General features: G+C 39.9%; 1 protein-coding gene and 1 long non-coding RNA gene across 10 annotated transcripts in view; one reads left to right on the top strand and one right to left on the bottom strand.

Annotated features, from left to right (window-relative positions):
- The window catches only part of MEF2C (myocyte enhancer factor 2C), a 161098-nt gene that overhangs the window by 33152 nt on the left and 110166 nt on the right, over positions 1-17780 (bottom strand). For 8 of the 9 annotated variants that reach the window (XM_044265823.1, XM_044265837.1, XM_044265818.1 and 5 more), the window contains one exon: positions 6851-6994. In XM_044265823.1, the coding sequence (XP_044121758.1) occupies positions 6851-6994 (144 nt within the window). Of the gene's footprint in view, positions 1-6653; positions 6792-6850; positions 6995-17780 lie in introns of all 9 variants that reach the window. The other variant, XM_044265873.1, reaches the window with a different exon arrangement.
- On the top strand, positions 12059-17392 carry LOC122917694. Its single transcript, XR_006386439.1, has 2 exons — positions 12059-12143; positions 17317-17392. It is a non-coding gene; the product is annotated as an uncharacterized LOC122917694 (long non-coding RNA).

Genomic DNA, 17780 nt, shown 5'->3' with positions numbered 1-17780 from the left:
CAATGGCAATTCTGCTTTTGTAATTTGGGTTGTAAATATGGCATACTGTTTTCTTTCAACTCATTCCATTAAAAAGTGTTCCTCCAACCATTTCACTGAAAATCCTCTTGTCATGGTCCCTATTAACCTTCAGGGTGAGAAATCCAATGGGAACTCCTCAATCCTTAACTTGGACACAGCAGTCACTCCTTCTTGATAAACTTTCTTCCCTTTCAAAACTCTGGACTCTCCCTCCTACCTCGATGGCTGCTCCTTTTCAGCTTTTGTTGCCGGTTCTCATTTCTCCCTGATCTTTGAATTTAAGAGTGGCATGGTTCTTTATCTGTGGCTCAGATCTCTCTCCTTCTTCAGCCTTGCATATCCAACAGCAATCTCAATATTTCTACTTGAATGTCTAATAGACATCTCCAAATCAACTCCAATCTAGCTCCACTCATACCTTTCTTCATCTCCGACTGATGACAATGCTTCCAATGGCATAGAATAAAATCCTTGGGAGTTCCCCCTGAAGAATCTTCACTGTTTCCCACACCTAGTCTACCCAGAAATCCTATTGGCTTAACTTCCATATATATCCACTCTCCAAACACCTCTCATTCTAATGGCCACCACTCTGATTCCAGCACCATCACCTCTTGCCTTGATAACTGCAGTCACCTCCTACAAGTTGCCTGCTTCTATCCTTGCCCTCCTTCTTTTTATTTTCAACCTAGCAATCAAACTGATCCTTTAAAAGCACATATCAAAAAAAAAAAAAGAAAAACCACAGATCAGATGATGACACCCCTCTATTCCAAACTCTGTGAGAAGCTCCGACCTTACTCAGAGAAAAGCCCAACTTCTTCCAATGTTCCATAAGGCCTCATAAATCCCAGCTTTCACCAGGCTTCATGATCTGATTTCCTACTGTCCTCTTCCTCACTCACTCATTCTTGCCTCATTTCCACGGCTAACTCCAGCACTTCCTTCAATTTACTGCTCAAAATCTGGCCTTCTCAAGGAAGCCCACCCTGTCTACCTTATTTAACTGTGCAGTTTGTCCTATCCCCATCCTTCTCCTGATCTCTTTCTCTTGCTTTTCTTTCCTTTGTAACATCACTTATGATGTTGGCCGAATAAAGTTCCCTTTCATCAAGCTGCTAGAGCTCTTTTGTTGTCAGGAAACGCAGCACTTCATCTAATTTTTATCATATGAATTGAATATTTTTCATCAAAGAAGTTTTAGGAAGACACTGTACTAATATGAAAATACAAGCTTACAATTTACTGTATATTATTTACTGAGCAGGCGCCACACTATTTAATTCACATACATTATGTGATCCAACCCTTTCAACATCCCTTCACTATGGATATAATCCTTTCCTTTCTAAATCTGTGAGATTAAGTGCCCCAAGGTCATCTAACTAGTAAGTGACTGAGCCTGTTGCTTTTTCCATTAAATCACTGTGTAACACAGTATAAGTTTTTGGACAGAAATAAAATACTGCAGTCAGAAATCATACTGTGACGTGAGTATGGGCTACATGAATGTTAGCAGCTTATTATTGTGAACCATGAAAATAATGAACTAAAAGGGTTCTCATGACATGTAGCTGAGGAACCATGTTAAAGGGAGCTCTGTGCTCCTAACTGCCAGGGTGTGACTGAGGTCTTGGGAAAAAATAAGCCTTCAAGACCCCTTTCTTCCGTATTTACTCAGGTTTGGTATTTTAAAGCTATCTTTTAGCTACAAGTGTTTTTTTTTTTTTAATATTTTTTATTTATTTATTTGACAGAGAGAAATCACAAGTAGGCAGAGAGGCAGGCAGAGAGAGAGGGAAGCAGGTTCCCTGCTGAGCAGGGAGCCCGATGCGGGACTCGATCCCAGGACCCTGAGATCATGATCTGAGCCAAAGGCAGCGGCTTAACCCACTGAGCCACCCAGGCGCCCCTACAAGTGTTTTTTTATCTGTACTCATTATTACTACTTATAAATGTTTAACTATGACTGAATACTTAAGGATCTGCTATAAAACTATTTCTCTCCTGAATATTCTACCGAGTGTTGATTGTGTCTCAGTAGACAGCAAAGCCCATTTCCTCTGACTGCACGCACATCCAAACTAAGAAAAATTATCAATAATTATTTCATAAAATCTGGACCACCCTAATAACTGGTTCAGTGAAAATCTCTCTACTCCTCTCTTCCTCTGACCATCATCCCAAAGAATTATTCAGTTTCCAGCATTCTGGGCTGTAAACAATTTGGTAAGTATGAAATTCTCTTGTGATTGGTTAAATAGCAATTAGATATAACTCTGATACCAAAGCATATTTAAAAAATCACATTTAGGTGCGCCTGGGTGGCTCAATGGGTTAAAGCCACTGCCTTTGGCTCAGGTCGTGATCCCAGGGTCCTGGGATCACCCCCTGCATCAGGCTCTCCGCTTGGCAGGGAGCCTGCTTCCTCCTCTCTCTCTGCCTGTCTCCCTGCCTACTAGTGATCTGTCTGTCAAATAAATAAATAAAATCTTAAAAAAAAATTTAAAAAATCACATTTATAAAATATGCTAATATCTTTGGCATTCTATCTTTTGTTTCGTTTCTTTATCTGTATTAGGAACTGGCTAAATAATTTTAAAGTTGAATTATAAGTTTAAAAATGACCACACTGAGGAGGTAACTCAGAGGCTCAGAAAGAACAACAGGCTTTATATCAGAAATCTCAGTTGCAATCCTGTTGTGCAATAAATTGCTATTTAAACGGGCAGGTCATTTAATGTCCCTTGACCTGATCTGAGATATGAGCTGTTTGCAAACATAAAGAGATTAACCAGCTCTAAACATTTTAGGGAATGCAAAGGCTACAAAAGTGCATAGATGTTTAGAGGAATTTAGCATTGTTTGTTTTCTTCTTGATTTTTAAAAATTAGGGAACTTAAAAGCATCTTTTTAAAAAATTTTTGTCTAAAAATTGGAAGCCAGAGAGTAGTTAAGAGCTCCCGACTTGCATATATTTCAGGGACGGGCTCCAAATTTTAGAACACTCAAGACAGGTAGGAAGAGGGAATTTGGGGTGACTGAATAAAATGCTGTAGGCAGGACTACTATGTAATTTTCAGGGCCCAGGCTAAAATGAAAATGTGTGGCTCCTGTTAAAAAATTATGAAGAGGGGCGCCTGGGTGGCTCAGTCGTTAAGTGTCTGCCTTCGGCTCAGGTAATGATCCCAGGGTCCTGGGATCGAGCCCCCTCATAGGACTCCCTGCCTCTCGGGAGACCTGCTTCTCCCTCTCCCACTATCCCTGCTTGTGTTCCTGCTCTTACTACCTCGCTCTCTGTCAAATAAATAAAGAAAACCTTAAAAAAATATTAGGAAGAATTTCAAGATGGCGATGGCCAAGCCTACAAGAGCAGGGCCCTGTGTAACTGCACAGGTCACATGCCCCCAATGCCAGCCCTGCTTTCCGATACTCAGGCAAAAGAGCAAAAAGCTTTTAGTGTCTACCCTTGAACGAACTGATCATGGTTACTGAAGTGAGTCATCGTGGTCAGGAAAGTATCTGAACTCTTACCCAAAACCCACTATTTTCCTAAACTTACCACAAGGAAAAGTCCAATAAAAAGTTAAATAAAATATTTTTAATAAAATATTTTTAGTTAATAGGCCCTCTTTCATTTAATGTGAATGACTGAACTGAATCTCCTTTTTGGGCCACTAATGATACTCCCTTTCAATCAACCATCACCAGGCTGCTAAAAACCAACCGAGAAAAGAAATCACACGACTCCAATTGCTGATATCCGAATTTCCTCAAGGTTGTCTGACAACCCTGGCCTGTACTCACTCTTTCCTTTCCCATCCCCAATTTCTCACAAGGTCTACACCTTCATCATTCTTGGTCTTCTCTCCAGCACCTACTCCCTCACCTTAATACCTATAGAAGCTAAGTTCAGTAGGAAACACAGAAATCACTAGGTGGTCACATAGGTAACTTCTACCGCCTTAACTAGGTCATGGGTCTACCTACAACTCTGTCCTGCTCTGGCCCCCACCTCCTTCCCTTCTTTGAGTAGCTCACCCTTGTGGCCCCATTTCACCAGTGCCTTTGATCTTTTCTTTCCTGCAAGCATTCCTCCTCAGTAGATAAATAATCTCCAGAGCTTTTCCTTTTAACTCTTTCCTTAATTCTATGTACAGCAGTATTTCTCTCTCTTCACAGGCTGTTATTTGAAGAAAACACATTTCCACTTCCTCCCTTCCCGTTCACTTTCAACCGGTCTTGCAACCACGCCTCCTTCCCTCAGCCCATTTCCTAATTCCTGGTTCCTCAAATGGAACTGTTTTTTTCTTGCTGTGAGGCCCAGCATGAACCGTGGCAAACCCCACATGAGGAAATGCTGGTCAACAAGATTCCAAATCATCCGTGAATTATTTCATGTAATTGAGGAATATGGGCATAAATTAAATCCTAACAGGTGATTGCAATATTAAATTTTCTATTTTAAAAGGGAAACTCTTCAAACTGGGTCTCTGAATTAGAAGAACAGTCTTGTAATGTTTTTAAAGAGGTGGAGACACTCTCTACATACAAAGGGCAGAGTGTCCTTGCCCTGCTGCAAATGTTTTAGCAGCTGTGGAAACTTTCAACAAAATTTACTTCCAGCAACTGAAAGCGATGTGCGAAAACTGGACTTTTCATCGTGGAGCCTGAAGCACTTACTACAGAGACGAAGACTCAGAGGCACAGCTAGGAGCTGTGTAGTCCTTCTCACAGCCCGCCCTATAAACTCTCATGTGGTTTTCATCCACCGCCACACACCACTGCACCTCTTAAGGAATCATGTATCCTGATTTTGAACTCTTTGCAGGACAGGATGAAATACTGTAAGGGAGTCGAGGTTATGCATCACACCTCCTTCTCCTAAAGCATGGGGAAAAGATCCAGTGTGCAAATACAGGCATTCTCCCAGAGCCTCCAGGGGTTAAAGCTTCACACGCATTTAGGATCACGGCCATGGACCGTGATCTGCAGTATTGCATATACTGCCCTTCCTTAACTGGACAGGGGATTCCTTCCGTTTGAGACACCTACAGTCTCATCTTCACAAACATTTATGCCTAGCAGCTCTAAAGCAGTGTATTCTATAGTAAGTGAAATTCAGCCCATAAGAATTAAAAATTGGCCCAAAGGAGAGGTTTCTTTGGGCAAGGGATTCCTTCTTCTGGGCAGGATAAAATCTCAATAAGCATTTTATCGTTTAAGAATTCTGTATGCATAGCGATGTATGCATCGCTGTGTCTGATGGAAAATGTTTTATTTTTGATCGAGTGCCCACTGTGGATGTGTTGTAGGTAGTACTTGGTTTTATGAAACCTTTAAGAATTCGAGCCACTTAGCTAAGTGGCTCATACACGAATACTGGGTATTAGTAATTCTGATTCCACAAAAGCTCTATTGCTGACACTATTTCATTTAACAAAAGAAGCAGACATATTTATGAGGATAGAAAGTTTAATATTCATACATTTTATTAATGAGTTTTATTTTATTTTTTTATATAAATGAGTTTTAAAGTGTTCGATTTAATTCAACACAGGTTGGTTGTCCACTTCCTACGTGTAGGGCATTAATTTATCCTGTGAGTGCAAATGTGGACGTGGCCTAGAGCTCTCGTCCCCAAATATCTGCACTTGTAATTGCTGAGGCATATTTTCACTTGAGTTGAGGGTGTTTTGCTAACTTATGAAAAATGTTCTTTTTTGAGAAAGGAATTAATTACCTCCTGAAGAGCTGGTACACAATGAGGGTTTCAGACTCTAACATTAGTTATTCAGAAAGCACGTGAACCTCTGAGTTGCATCACTCGATGTCACAAAATTAAAATCACTTGACTGATGACAGAGTATAAAAAAAGGTATGTACTTTTCCCCTCTCTATGTGGGCAAACAAAATAATACATGCGGAGTTATTTCTCTTAAATATCTGGCAAGGCATATGATTGATTGTTAGACATCCTTTGACTTGGTTAAGACAAAAACTTAGCCAAATGTTAAAGCATGGGAAACGTTGGTGTAGGCAAAGCAAATCTTCTGATAAAGCTTTCAAATCACCCCAGCACACAGATACGTTGAAATCTTACCATTAGGTTTTCATGCAGTCTGTTTCCCTGCAGCGAGCATTAGCTTTAACCCTTCAGTGCTGCTGTTGGATGTCATGTGTAGGGAGAGGGGCGGAAGCTTTATTCAGAAACAAGCTTCCCTTTGGATGATGATCGTGGGAGAACTGTGGTTCTACTCATGTACCTGGGCTCAGGACGGATATGTGTATATACTACAGTAAATCCTCCGGCTCGTTCAGGGGAGTCCAGCCTTTTACCAGTGCATGTGATTTGTGTGAACCGTGTGTTTAAAGATGGTGTAAATTCAGGGTGTGTCTCTTCTGCCTAAATACCTTCTGCCTCCGGATGAAATTCTTGATGGCAACTCTTAGATTACCTAAGTTCAGCACCCCTTAGGGTTTGCTTTCTAAACGCACTACCAGTGGGATGAGATGGCTATTTTATCGGTTTGACTTTCTAGGGCTTCGTAGAGAAAGTCATCACTGAAAGGGTTAAGGGATGTTACTGCAGCAGGTTATCAGCGGACCAGCCATCTACCTTCGGTACTTACAGGAATTTTATGACTCTTGATCATATTATCAAATTCTTCATTAATTTTTTTGTATTTTTCTTCAGTGCGTGGGGTGAGTGCATAAGAGGAGTCGGGATCGGGGCTTTCACAGCCTTTGTTTTCTTTCTTGTTCAAGGCCTGCCAGGTTCAGAGAAATATCAAGAGTAAAAAAAATGAAGGGTGTTCCGAGTACTTACACACAATCTTTGCCTGCTGATCATTAGATCAATATCTTCGTTAATTTTCCTGTACTTGTCCTCAGACTCAGGGCTGTGACCTACTGAATCGTCTGCATCGGGATCTGGGCTGTCACAGCCATTAAGGCCCTTCTTTCTCAACGTCTGAAATACATAATTTGGAAAGTTCAAACCTAGACAGAGGCTGTAAGAGACATTCAGGGGTGTTAGAGAAGTTCAAGCTGTCCAGTATTTCAGGTTGTTATTACATACGCTTTTTTTTAACATTAGGGTAAAGGAACCACAGAGGAAACCCCCCGGGAGTGATTTCAATAGCATACCCATTACTAGTTACAGAAAAATAAAAGGGCAATATTCCCTTTACAACGAAATTCAATCAATGAACAAAGACAGTACAAGGGCTGAAATTTCATGGTACGAAAGTCATATGTGCTTCAAATATCTAACGACAGACACTTATAGAAGAATACAAGTAAGGTGGCAAATTGCAACACCATCTTCCCACAGGAAAGTTAGAAGTCAGGGCGTTACACAATGATTTCGGAATTTGCGACTGTGACAAAAGCAGAAATGGAAACAGATCTCTAGTTTGAGTTTAACATAATGGTTGGTGCTCCTGGTGTCCTGGCACCCCTTTGGATGTGCGCGTGACAGCAAAAGGCCGTAAGAGAACCCAGGTGATATTCTTGCAAAGCACCCATTAAGAACGTCCAGACACTGTGATCATAATGAGAATCACCTTTGTCCAGTCTGGTTAGAAGTCTGTACTTGGGAAAATCTGCATCGAGATTGATAATACCAAGAAGCTATCTGCCTAAACACAGGCTGAAGGAAAAGTCAAAATGGCTGAGCTTAACTTTCTGTAAGCTGAGCAAGGAAGCCAGAGAACACTGAAAATAGGCAACCACGTCAATAACTACCAAAGTAGCAAAAGTTCCTTCTGGTTCCAGCTGAGTAGGATCACCCTGAGCCTGTCTGCTGACACATGAAAGTGAAAAGTCAGTGCCTTTTCCTGAACCTCCTGTCTCCTGAACATAGGACTGGTCTAGTCTCAGCTGTCACAGACATATAAACACGAGTGGAACAATGTAACAGAAAAAGTATGAGTCAGGAGTACTGAGTTTTACTTTCCCTCTTTTTTTTCTTTTTCTCCCCTTTAACGGATGGTTGTCAAATTAATTGTACACCATCTGATATACAGAGCTAATGTTATCTTTCAGAGATCATAAAACTTCTGATTAATCACCAGCTTGCCATGTCAATTATTAAGAGACTAGCAACATTTCTGATTTTTCTTGGTACTACCACTATCGTTTCTAAAGGGCTGGGTACCTATGTGTCTCTCATTAATGGAAAGCTCAGCAGAGCTCATCTTTATTAAAGACAGAATTCACGTACAAATAAAGCAAAAGCTGAGATAACACTCCATCTTTAATTCATGCAGTTGGGGAAAATAAATAAAACAACATGAGTTAGAAAGGGGGTGTCAGTCTTAACAATTTAAACTCCTTGGCTCTTATCGATGTGTAACAAATGTAACATTTAAAATTAGTTTCTGAGGCATGGGAGATTTTCACTTAAAATCAAACTAAGAGAGCTACCACTTCTAATACATCTATGATACACGGCAGCTCTGTAAATATTTATTAATGTTATAGTGGTATAATATAACAAATAAACATATGGTTACAGCTTATTATGTGGTATAATGTTTGAATATTAAAAATGAATATTTTGACACAAGAGGATAATATATACATTTACAATCTTGGGGAATTTATAATTGGTGGGGCCACCTGTCCCCCTACCATGGATCTATGCCATCATTTTTTACCCAGAATAAGTAACTGGGGGGGTTTCTTAAAATAATACTACAAAGAATGTTACAATACTTTACAATAATAATTTTAGTCACTAACTTAATTTTCTGTTTTAGGCTGTTTTGTTAACATTATCTCAACCGTGAGATTATTCTTCCGGGTGATAACTATTTGCTGTATTATGATGTGTTTCTGCTTTGATCTCCACATATCCTTGAGAATAATTCCTGAGTGTCTTGCATCATAATCCACATATTTTTCATAAAAATTCACTTATGTAGAGAAAGATGTCAGATCAAGAAAATATTATCAATGATTTTCAAAATTTACCTGCCTATATTTCTACAAGGCATGATAGGAATATTCTTACATAAACCCTTAATTTAAAGTCTTACCTTATATAACATTAATTTATAGTCTTATCTAGACAGTAGATTTTTCAATGTGCACCCGGATCTTTTAGCCAATTAATCATATTGTAAAAATTATAGTTGTTTTGATGTGCAGATTTTTGACAACAGAACGCAAGGGCTAGGAGAGGCCTATCAACTGTCATTACAATCCATCTGGCACGTACATGTGTGCTAAATATTCTTATGAAGCTTTCGAGGGTAGATACTGTGTTTGGTTTATAAAAATTCAAACATCAATTACAGTTTATTGAAAGATCTCCACAAATGTTAACTCATTATCTCTCACAAGTCTTCCATGAACATTTTAGGGAGACTTTATGCCAAGTCTCAAACCAGCGTGGGCAAGCAAGAAGGTCCACACGTCTGGCCTCTTGCCGGGGGCAATATGGGCCACCTTCCCCTGCCCAGGCTTTCCCACACTTGTACAGGGAGGGATGAGGAATAGATTACTCTCACTCACATACAACTACAGCAGCAGGGTGAATGCTGAAATAAATTAAGGTAGAAAAATTTAAGAGTTGGGCTGAGAAAGCTTTAAGTATGAAAATATGGCTAAAATGTTGATATTTCTAGAGGTCAGATTTTAGAGTGGGAATGCTTATTAGTCAATAAAGCAATTACCAGTTTTTGGATTAAAAAATCATTAAACTGAGAGCTCATTTTGTACCTAAAGAATTATATAAACTGTTAAGCAAACAAAGCAAATGGCATGAAGTCACAAAGGAAACAGCAGTGAGGGGGGCGGGAAACAGTGGCTCATTTTCTCCTTATAAATTCTTCTTGTATCTGACTACATTATCTTTCAGTGAAATCACCAGTATTTGAGTAATGAAATATCTCTCACACTGAAATGTATAGTTTTATTTCAAGTTGAACTGTATTATTTTAAAAAGGGGGGCATTTTGAGATATATGAATACAAAACCCAAGAGCAAATTAATAGTGAGTTGCAAATTCCTATAATCACCTAACTAGAACATTGAAAAAATTGTTCAAAAATATTATCCTCAGCTGAAAGCTTGTAGAACACATTTTTGCCAAGAACAGATGATTATGGTAGAAATATAAGGCCCTGAAGATGGATGTGATGGCATAAACTTGTATACTATCGTGTGCATGTGGAACCCTTATCTTTATTATATTAAAAATCTACAGTTGTTTAAAGATGACAAAGGAATTACTGTTAGATCAGCCAAGTCTGTCTTTATCATAACGATAAACAGTATAAATTAAAGGGACTGTTAGGGGGCGCCTGGGTGGCTCAGCAGGTTAAAGCCTCTACCTTTGGCTCGGATCATGATCACAGGGTCCTGGGATCGAGCCCCACTTCGGGCTTTCTGCTCAGCAGTGAGTCTGCTTCTCCCTCTCTCTCTGCCTGCCTCTCTGCCTACTTGTGACCTCTATCAAATAAATAAATAAAATCTTAAAAAAAAAAAAAGAGGGACTGTAAGCTGATAAATAAGCATTATTGCTTCAGGCCTTTTTCTAGAAAAAAAAAAAAAAATCAAAATCTCTGCCCCTGGCCTTTGCAAGCTTCTCTGAAGTTTTACGAATGTTGCTGGTCAGGGAATGCAAGCACTTAAATCATTATTTTTTTGCAGGGGCTGGAAGTCCCGGCTGCATATATTGTAAGTGTCTCTCAGCTGACTGTGTTGTGAAAAGATTGATTCTATACGTCAAGAGGAGGCAAGAGATCTACTGAAACCAGCTTCTCCTGCTCCGTATCTGAAGAAACTCTTCCCTCAGAGAACTCTGTAAATCTTGAGTGAGTCTGTATACCGAATTCAACTCTCCATGTGAGAGTGACACTTTGGGGGTAGATCAATTGACGGCACAGGCTTCTGGGATGTTTTCACAAGGCAGCGATTGTCGTGCAGTGAGCTGAGCGCAGCCGTTTCTTAGAGAAGTAATTAGATTGACAGAAGGTGACATACTCCAAACAATGAATGGGAAAGGGAGTCCAGACAGGTAATCCAAAAACCACGTGGACTCTCCCCTCCCAGACATGTGGACATATGGACCCTGCATTACTACATTTGTTCATCAGGAAAACTTGAAATACATATAAACTGACGATGATAGGTGACAGGTGCTTCAAAAATTCTAATGAAATAGATGTAGGGAACAGATTCTATTTCGTTGCTGAAAGGAATATAAATGAAAAAGAATGCCACATGGAGCTCTCATTTCTCGTCCTAGGCATTATGTTATCATCTACAAAATCCCTTCTGTATACAATGGTTAAAACTGGTTTCCCTTTCTTAATTATTTCTTGTTAGTAAAAAAAGAAATAACTAAATTATTGGCCTTTTTTCAATTAAATGAAGCTACATATTTTATGTTACTGCTATTTACATAAAATTAAGCTTCTTTTAGAGAACCACCATCACAGATTAAAGCTTCCAACATTCAACCTCTTTCCAAGTCGGCAGTCTTAGTCCTCAAGAATATCTATTTTCAGGGTGCTCTGCATGGCTCAGACCTCTGCCTTTGGCTCAGGTCATGATCTCAGGGTCCTGGGTTCAAGCCCTGCATCAGACTCCCCACTCAGCGGGAAGCCTGCTTCTCCCTCTGCCTCTGCCTGCTGCTCCCCATGCTTGTGCATTCATGTTCTTTCTCTGTCAAATAAATAAATAAAATCTTAAGAAAAAAAAATATTCTCATCATTTCTTTTTCTGTACCTACCCACGGTACAGCAGCAGTTTCAATTTTTTTTTTTGCAAAAAACCCATAAACACCCATTAGTTTTTCTTTAACTCCAAATAATCAATCTTTCTTGCACAGCTACGTTACCCTTGCTTCAGAGGGCTGATGTGTCAGGAACACATGGAAGAATTATCTCTATTAGTTTCATGAATGTCATGTTCGCACAAAAGCCAAGGGAAAAAAAAGGTCTCAACTTAGAAAAGGTAGTTTCCTTCTCTTTAATACTAAATCATTTTTTGTGCTTGTCTTTCACAGCTTTATGAAAATAAACGTCTACTCCCAACAAGCTGAATAATCTTTAGAAAGCAGTAAATCCACACAGGAAAAGAAGATGCCATTGAAATGGATACTGTCTGTAAGTGAAGTTTCTGAGAGTATTTCGTAAACATCCTCCCAAGGTTGTGTGCTGCTACCCAGCTACTGTTTTGGTCCCTCCAGGGTGGGAAGTGGCTGCCCTAGAGAACGACTTCTTTCACTTAAAATATAGTCAGCAAACAATTACCGAAAACCTATTATACGGATACCGTTTGGTGCAGTCAGGTTTTAGAAAATCAGGCAATGCAAAGTGAAATGAAAAACCCCTGAAATGGCCTATAATATTGTATGCAGTTTGTGTGTATGTGTGTGTGTGTGTGTGTGATTTCTAGCACAGATTACTTAGGCTGGGGGAAGATCAGGTGCCAAGAAATTTCTCCATAGGTTTTAATTACCAAAACTGTAAGGATCGTCTGCACTATCTTTCCTGTTCCATAGTTCTCCTTTGTTCTTAATACAGAAATGAAAAAACAATTAAAATACTGCAAATTTACTACAATCGGTAGGTAGATTTTTAATTAGACAAGCAAATCATATCTAGTACAGACTATAAAAAATTAAATTTTACCCCAAATTATTCATTTGTGGTGAAAATTTTAATAAAAATAGAAAATATAAACCTTAACATTGTATTCCTCCAGGTTATTAATGATTATTCTAACCAGATATTAAGTCCTACTGAGGAAAGGCTGGGAAGAGCTGGAGATTCTCATTGTTTCATTTTATTCCTTTTCTCAAAAGATAATCTTAATATTCAACTTGAAATTTTTTTCCACTGAACAATTTTTCATCTTTAAATAATGGAAATAAAATACATCAGTTAAAGATTTGAAGACTTTTTATGTATAGAACATAAAGAAACACCCACCCATGACTTTTAGTGGGAATTATTTCATATCAACATTCAGATGGCGATCGTTCCCAAAATTATAGGTATTCTAATCCTGGACTAGACCACCAAGGATCATCTGGTCCTTCCTCATGTCTTCCAGAGGGGAGGAATAACAGTGCATACACAATTGGCCTTCCATACCTCACGTCTTTTCTCAAGCTGGGCTCCTGAATGAGCCCACCAATATCTCTTTCCTGGACTTGGGACAGTCCTCCTTCAAGGCAGAGCTAATACATCATCTCCTCTTTGTACATTTCTCTGATCACTAGGGTGGAATTGATTTCTCCCTCTTCATGTACTCATTTATTGTATACATTTTTTTCTATTAGAGTGTTTATCACCCATTATTACTTATATGTCTCCCTTGCCAGCTCATGAAGCAAGTAACAAAGCACTTTCCTTCATTCACTTTTGCAATTTCGATATAGAACAGAGCCGACACACTTGCAAAGTGCTCAACACATGCTTGCTGAATGAACAGAAAACACGTTTTTTTACTTTTAAGTTAGTTTATGCTGAGGTTTCAATACTGGAACAAAGCCATCTGGCTTGTTGGAGGCAGAAATGGTAGTGGGGTCCAGACCTCTTGATATACATTTACTAAGGGCTACTTAACTTTGCATCAGGTGTTGTCTGTGGTCCTTTGGTTACAAAGATGGATTCCCAGAGATAGGATTAAGAATTTCTGTTTGTATGTTTTTTCCCATGAGTGAACTCCTGGAGGTGAGGGATTGTTTACTAGCCATTGTGTATGACCAGGACTTAGCCCAGGGTCTGGCACATGGCAGAAGCTTAAGAAACATCTACAGCATTAATGAGAGACTTAATGGATGGACAAGCACAACAGGAAAGAATGCTCAGATGCTAGAGGGAGATAGAAGAGTCTTAGTGTAGTATTTTTGTAACTGTAATTTTTCACCCTTGAATGTTATTGTTTTACATGATGTTAAAACTCAGTTATTATTTTGTTCTTTTTAGGTAACTATTACAAATTGACCATTTTTGAATGTATCATTTTAAAGTTAGAAAACAATGCAGTATGAAACTGGTTAAAACTCAGGAGATTTATATCATTGAATACTTAAAAATTGGGGTACTGGTCTAGATAGGGATTGTCAGGAGTAACGAGGCATTCATGAAATCTTTAAGGTCAAAAAGCCATGACCGTATAATCTCAGCCATGATGTGAACAGCAGGAAAGAGGGCGCAGGATTTAGCACGGAAGAAGGAAAAAGGAGTGGTATTTTAGGCAGATTGTATAAAGGTAGAAAATGAAAAACAGAAACCTTGTAGTCAAGCACATGGGGAAACTTTTGTGGATGTGAGTCAGATATTATAAATCTGAAATAAGCATGTTTTAAAATTCTTGGTCAAAGTTCATCTTTTTTCCCCATTTTTGGATGCTGGTCTACTGTTCCACTATTCTCCTGGGCTTTGACATTGGTCTTATTCCGGGCCAACCTTAGCCTGGAGGATTCATGGAAAATCAGGGTGATTCTAAGGCCAATCAGATGATTCAGGCTGCCTCAGGATAGGTCAGTGGGTTGATGTTTTTGTTAAGAATTCTTCCACCACACCTCTTCTGGAACCTGGACAGAGCATGCATCATGAGGCTGGCCGGGAACAGGACTGAGATGGGAAAGTTTGGCACACTTAGCCATGAAAACGCTCCCTGACATTCTGAATCCAGGAGAGATCTGAAGTAAAATACTAAGCAGGGAACATTTAATACATAATGATCGAAATGCATGCTAAAATATGCAGTTAATCCTGATAATCTGTATAAAGCAAGCTAAAAAAAAAATAAAAGATGAGATAAAAAATAAAAAGCTGGAATATGAATGATCAAGCTGGAAGTGGGTTTGAAGGATGAATGATGTTAGTGACTTCTTATATAAGAAAGGAAAAGATAGGACAGAACTAATATTTTAAACAAAGGTTGAGAAAGAGAGAAGAGTAAATTAAAGATCACGAAGCAGGATTTTTGAGTCTAAAATATAAATGTAACTTCACCTACTAACCTTTTTCCACTATAGCATTTTACTTGCAAATAGGTTACAGGGACCAAAAAAGGCAGATTATCGGGAGCACTCATTCTTAAAAATAACACCCTGAAGCATCTTTTTAAAACCACGAATGCCTTATTTTAACAACAGAAGATGTATATGGAAAGGATAGGTTAAATCATTATTTTTGTTTCCGCGTGGGCTCTTATCTAGTTGTAAACGCCTTTTTACTGAAGTTGGGTCAGTGCCCGGTCAGTCATGAAGCGGGAATATATTCCCACCATATTCACCGCCTCTACTTATCATCAGCTCAGCACTATCATTCTCAGTCACCACGCTTCCTCATTTAGACTGGATTCCCTTGATCTCTTCTCATTTATTTTCTTGACTGTAACCTATCCCCTTATCCATTCCCCTCCTGTCTTTCCTTTCCTAGCTAACATCCCATCATACCGTAGCGGTTCAAGCCGGAAACCCAGAAGTCACCCTTGACTCCGCCATCTCTTGATTCTCTTACTATTTTTTTTTAATTCGTCCCCCACCCTTAATCTGTTGGTCTTCTGATCTCACCTTCCAGCCGGTCATCCTTCCCACTTTCAGCAGGGTCTCATTACCACGCAAATCTAATTTTATCACTGTTCTCCATATAAACGCGGGTGGCTCCAGGCGGCCACAACCACTAGTTCTCTTTCCCCAGACTCGTTCCCTCCCTTCTCCCCCAGCACTCTGGGTTTCATCAGGGGGGAGATTCCTGCCATTTCCCAAGTCGGGTAGGTCTTGCACCGACGCCGTTTTGGTATGTGTCATTCATTCCTGTCTAGAAGATTGTGTTTGCCCTGCTCTCTGCTACACAAACCTTAGTCATCCCAGGTTACCTCTTACCCAATGCCAACACTTGCTTCGTGAAGCTCTTTCCATGCTCTTCTGGGCACTTAAGAGAAGCTCTTTCCCTTCTCTATCTGTGACTCTTTTTGTGTGTTTAATAACAGGTGGTATATTTTATTCCAATTTCATCTTCTCACATGTCTGCTTTACCACTAGACAGTGAGCTCTGTAAGGACTGGGTATCTCTGGTTCTCACCATAGGGCCAGATTAATACACGTGGGCTCAATAAAGGTTCTCAGTTCTCATTAACCCTTCCCTGGATCAATGAATAAGCAAACAAATTTGACAGTCATACTTTCTAACACCGAGAGACTCACTGAAATGAGCTGGGTGGTCTCCTGACAGCATTATTTATTTGTTTTAATAAGATTAAGTAAACAAATTCAATGAACACAAGTTCTGGTAAGTTAAAGCAAGCTCTAGGATCACTTTGTGGTTGTGACAACAGAATATCCCTGCACGAGCGGACTCAGAGGAGGTGATACAGACGATTTTACACAGGCTGCGAATGGTTGTTTTTTTGTGTGTTTACAATTGCCCAGAGACCTGTGTGTGCGGGGCCGTTCCCTTCCAGCTCCCGAGTCTTCTGGGACTATCCTTGCTCTCACTTATCACCAGAAGGACACAAACATGTTGAAAAAATAAGGCAAGGGGATGCTTTTGTGCATTCTCTTCTCTATTTTTAGGTTTTCCTTCAGAAACAAAGGCGTCACCTTTGATGTCATTTGAAGAATCTGTTAGTGGGGATCTATGGTTTATCACTAGTTTATCTGAAAAGCAGGGTGTACACAGAGCCTCCAGTAAGAGAAAATAAGATGCGAGGTTCACGACTGAGTGACTCATGCCATGACAATTTTGAGCATACCTGAGAATTGTACTTGAGCCACCCAAATCCTCCTCTCTGAGACAGCCAGGGATACCCAGATGCTTCCTTTCCTAAGACCTCTCTGCTACTCTGGGCCTCTTCCAGGCTGCAGAGAAGGAAAGAGCTCCAGTGGCCGCCTTGACCCTAGTATCCCTTCTCTTCTGGCCTTTGGATGGATGGGGAAACCCTCTCTTTATTATTTGCTCTGGGTGATTTTGCTTATTTGATACTGATTGGACACCAATGACGGCAGAGGGCCTCTTCTTTGCCTTCAGGCCGGTATACCCTGTGAGTACGCCCTGTGAAAACTAGCCTCTGGGCTAATTCTGAGCGTTTTGCCTGAGTCTGAGCCTGAACCATCCGATTGAGTGGTATTGACAACTGTGTTAGGGCACGCTGTTCAATACCCATATTCCTCTGACATGGCAACCTGAGGTATCAGGGCGTCGGAGCATCATCGCTGGGATTGTGTGAGAACAATACGTACACCACAGCTACTGTGGCTGCATTAACCTCAACCTCCACAAGAGCAGAAACTGTCTTTTTCACCTCTGTTACCTACAGGAACTTGAATGTGTCCGCCGCACAGATGATACCCAACAGATACTGCTGTTGCTAATAAAAGAATAATGGAATCCAAGGCTGCAGTGACAGCGGTTCTTATTTAAAACGGAATCACGATGGAAGCTGAAAACACCCAGGGGGCATTTGCTAGATTTGTGCTCAGAGTACATGCTGCTTCTGCCCCTACAACCCACACTCTCTAGCCCCACCTTCTCCCAGCTTCACACACAAATTTAAATTACAAAAGGAAAGAATCCTGTGAGCTGGAGAGGTAAGAGAATGAAGGTCTCTCTTTTGTGCTTCTCCGGAACTTTGTAATTAACATTTATTTTATAATGTTGCTCTCTGTATTACTGCTTTTGTCTTATTTTCTAGATTATAAGATCCCTTTAGACGAGACCTATCTCTTGAAAGCTTCCCATCCTTAGCAACTAGTGCGGTACCTGACAGTAGAATATTGCAAA

This window comes from Neovison vison, chromosome 1 (genome assembly GCF_020171115.1).
Source record: "Neovison vison isolate M4711 chromosome 1, ASM_NN_V1, whole genome shotgun sequence".
NCBI lineage: Eukaryota > Metazoa > Chordata > Mammalia > Carnivora > Mustelidae > Neogale > Neogale vison.
Note: the sequence above shows the minus strand (reverse complement) of the source record. Positions and strands in the feature narration are given on the sequence as shown.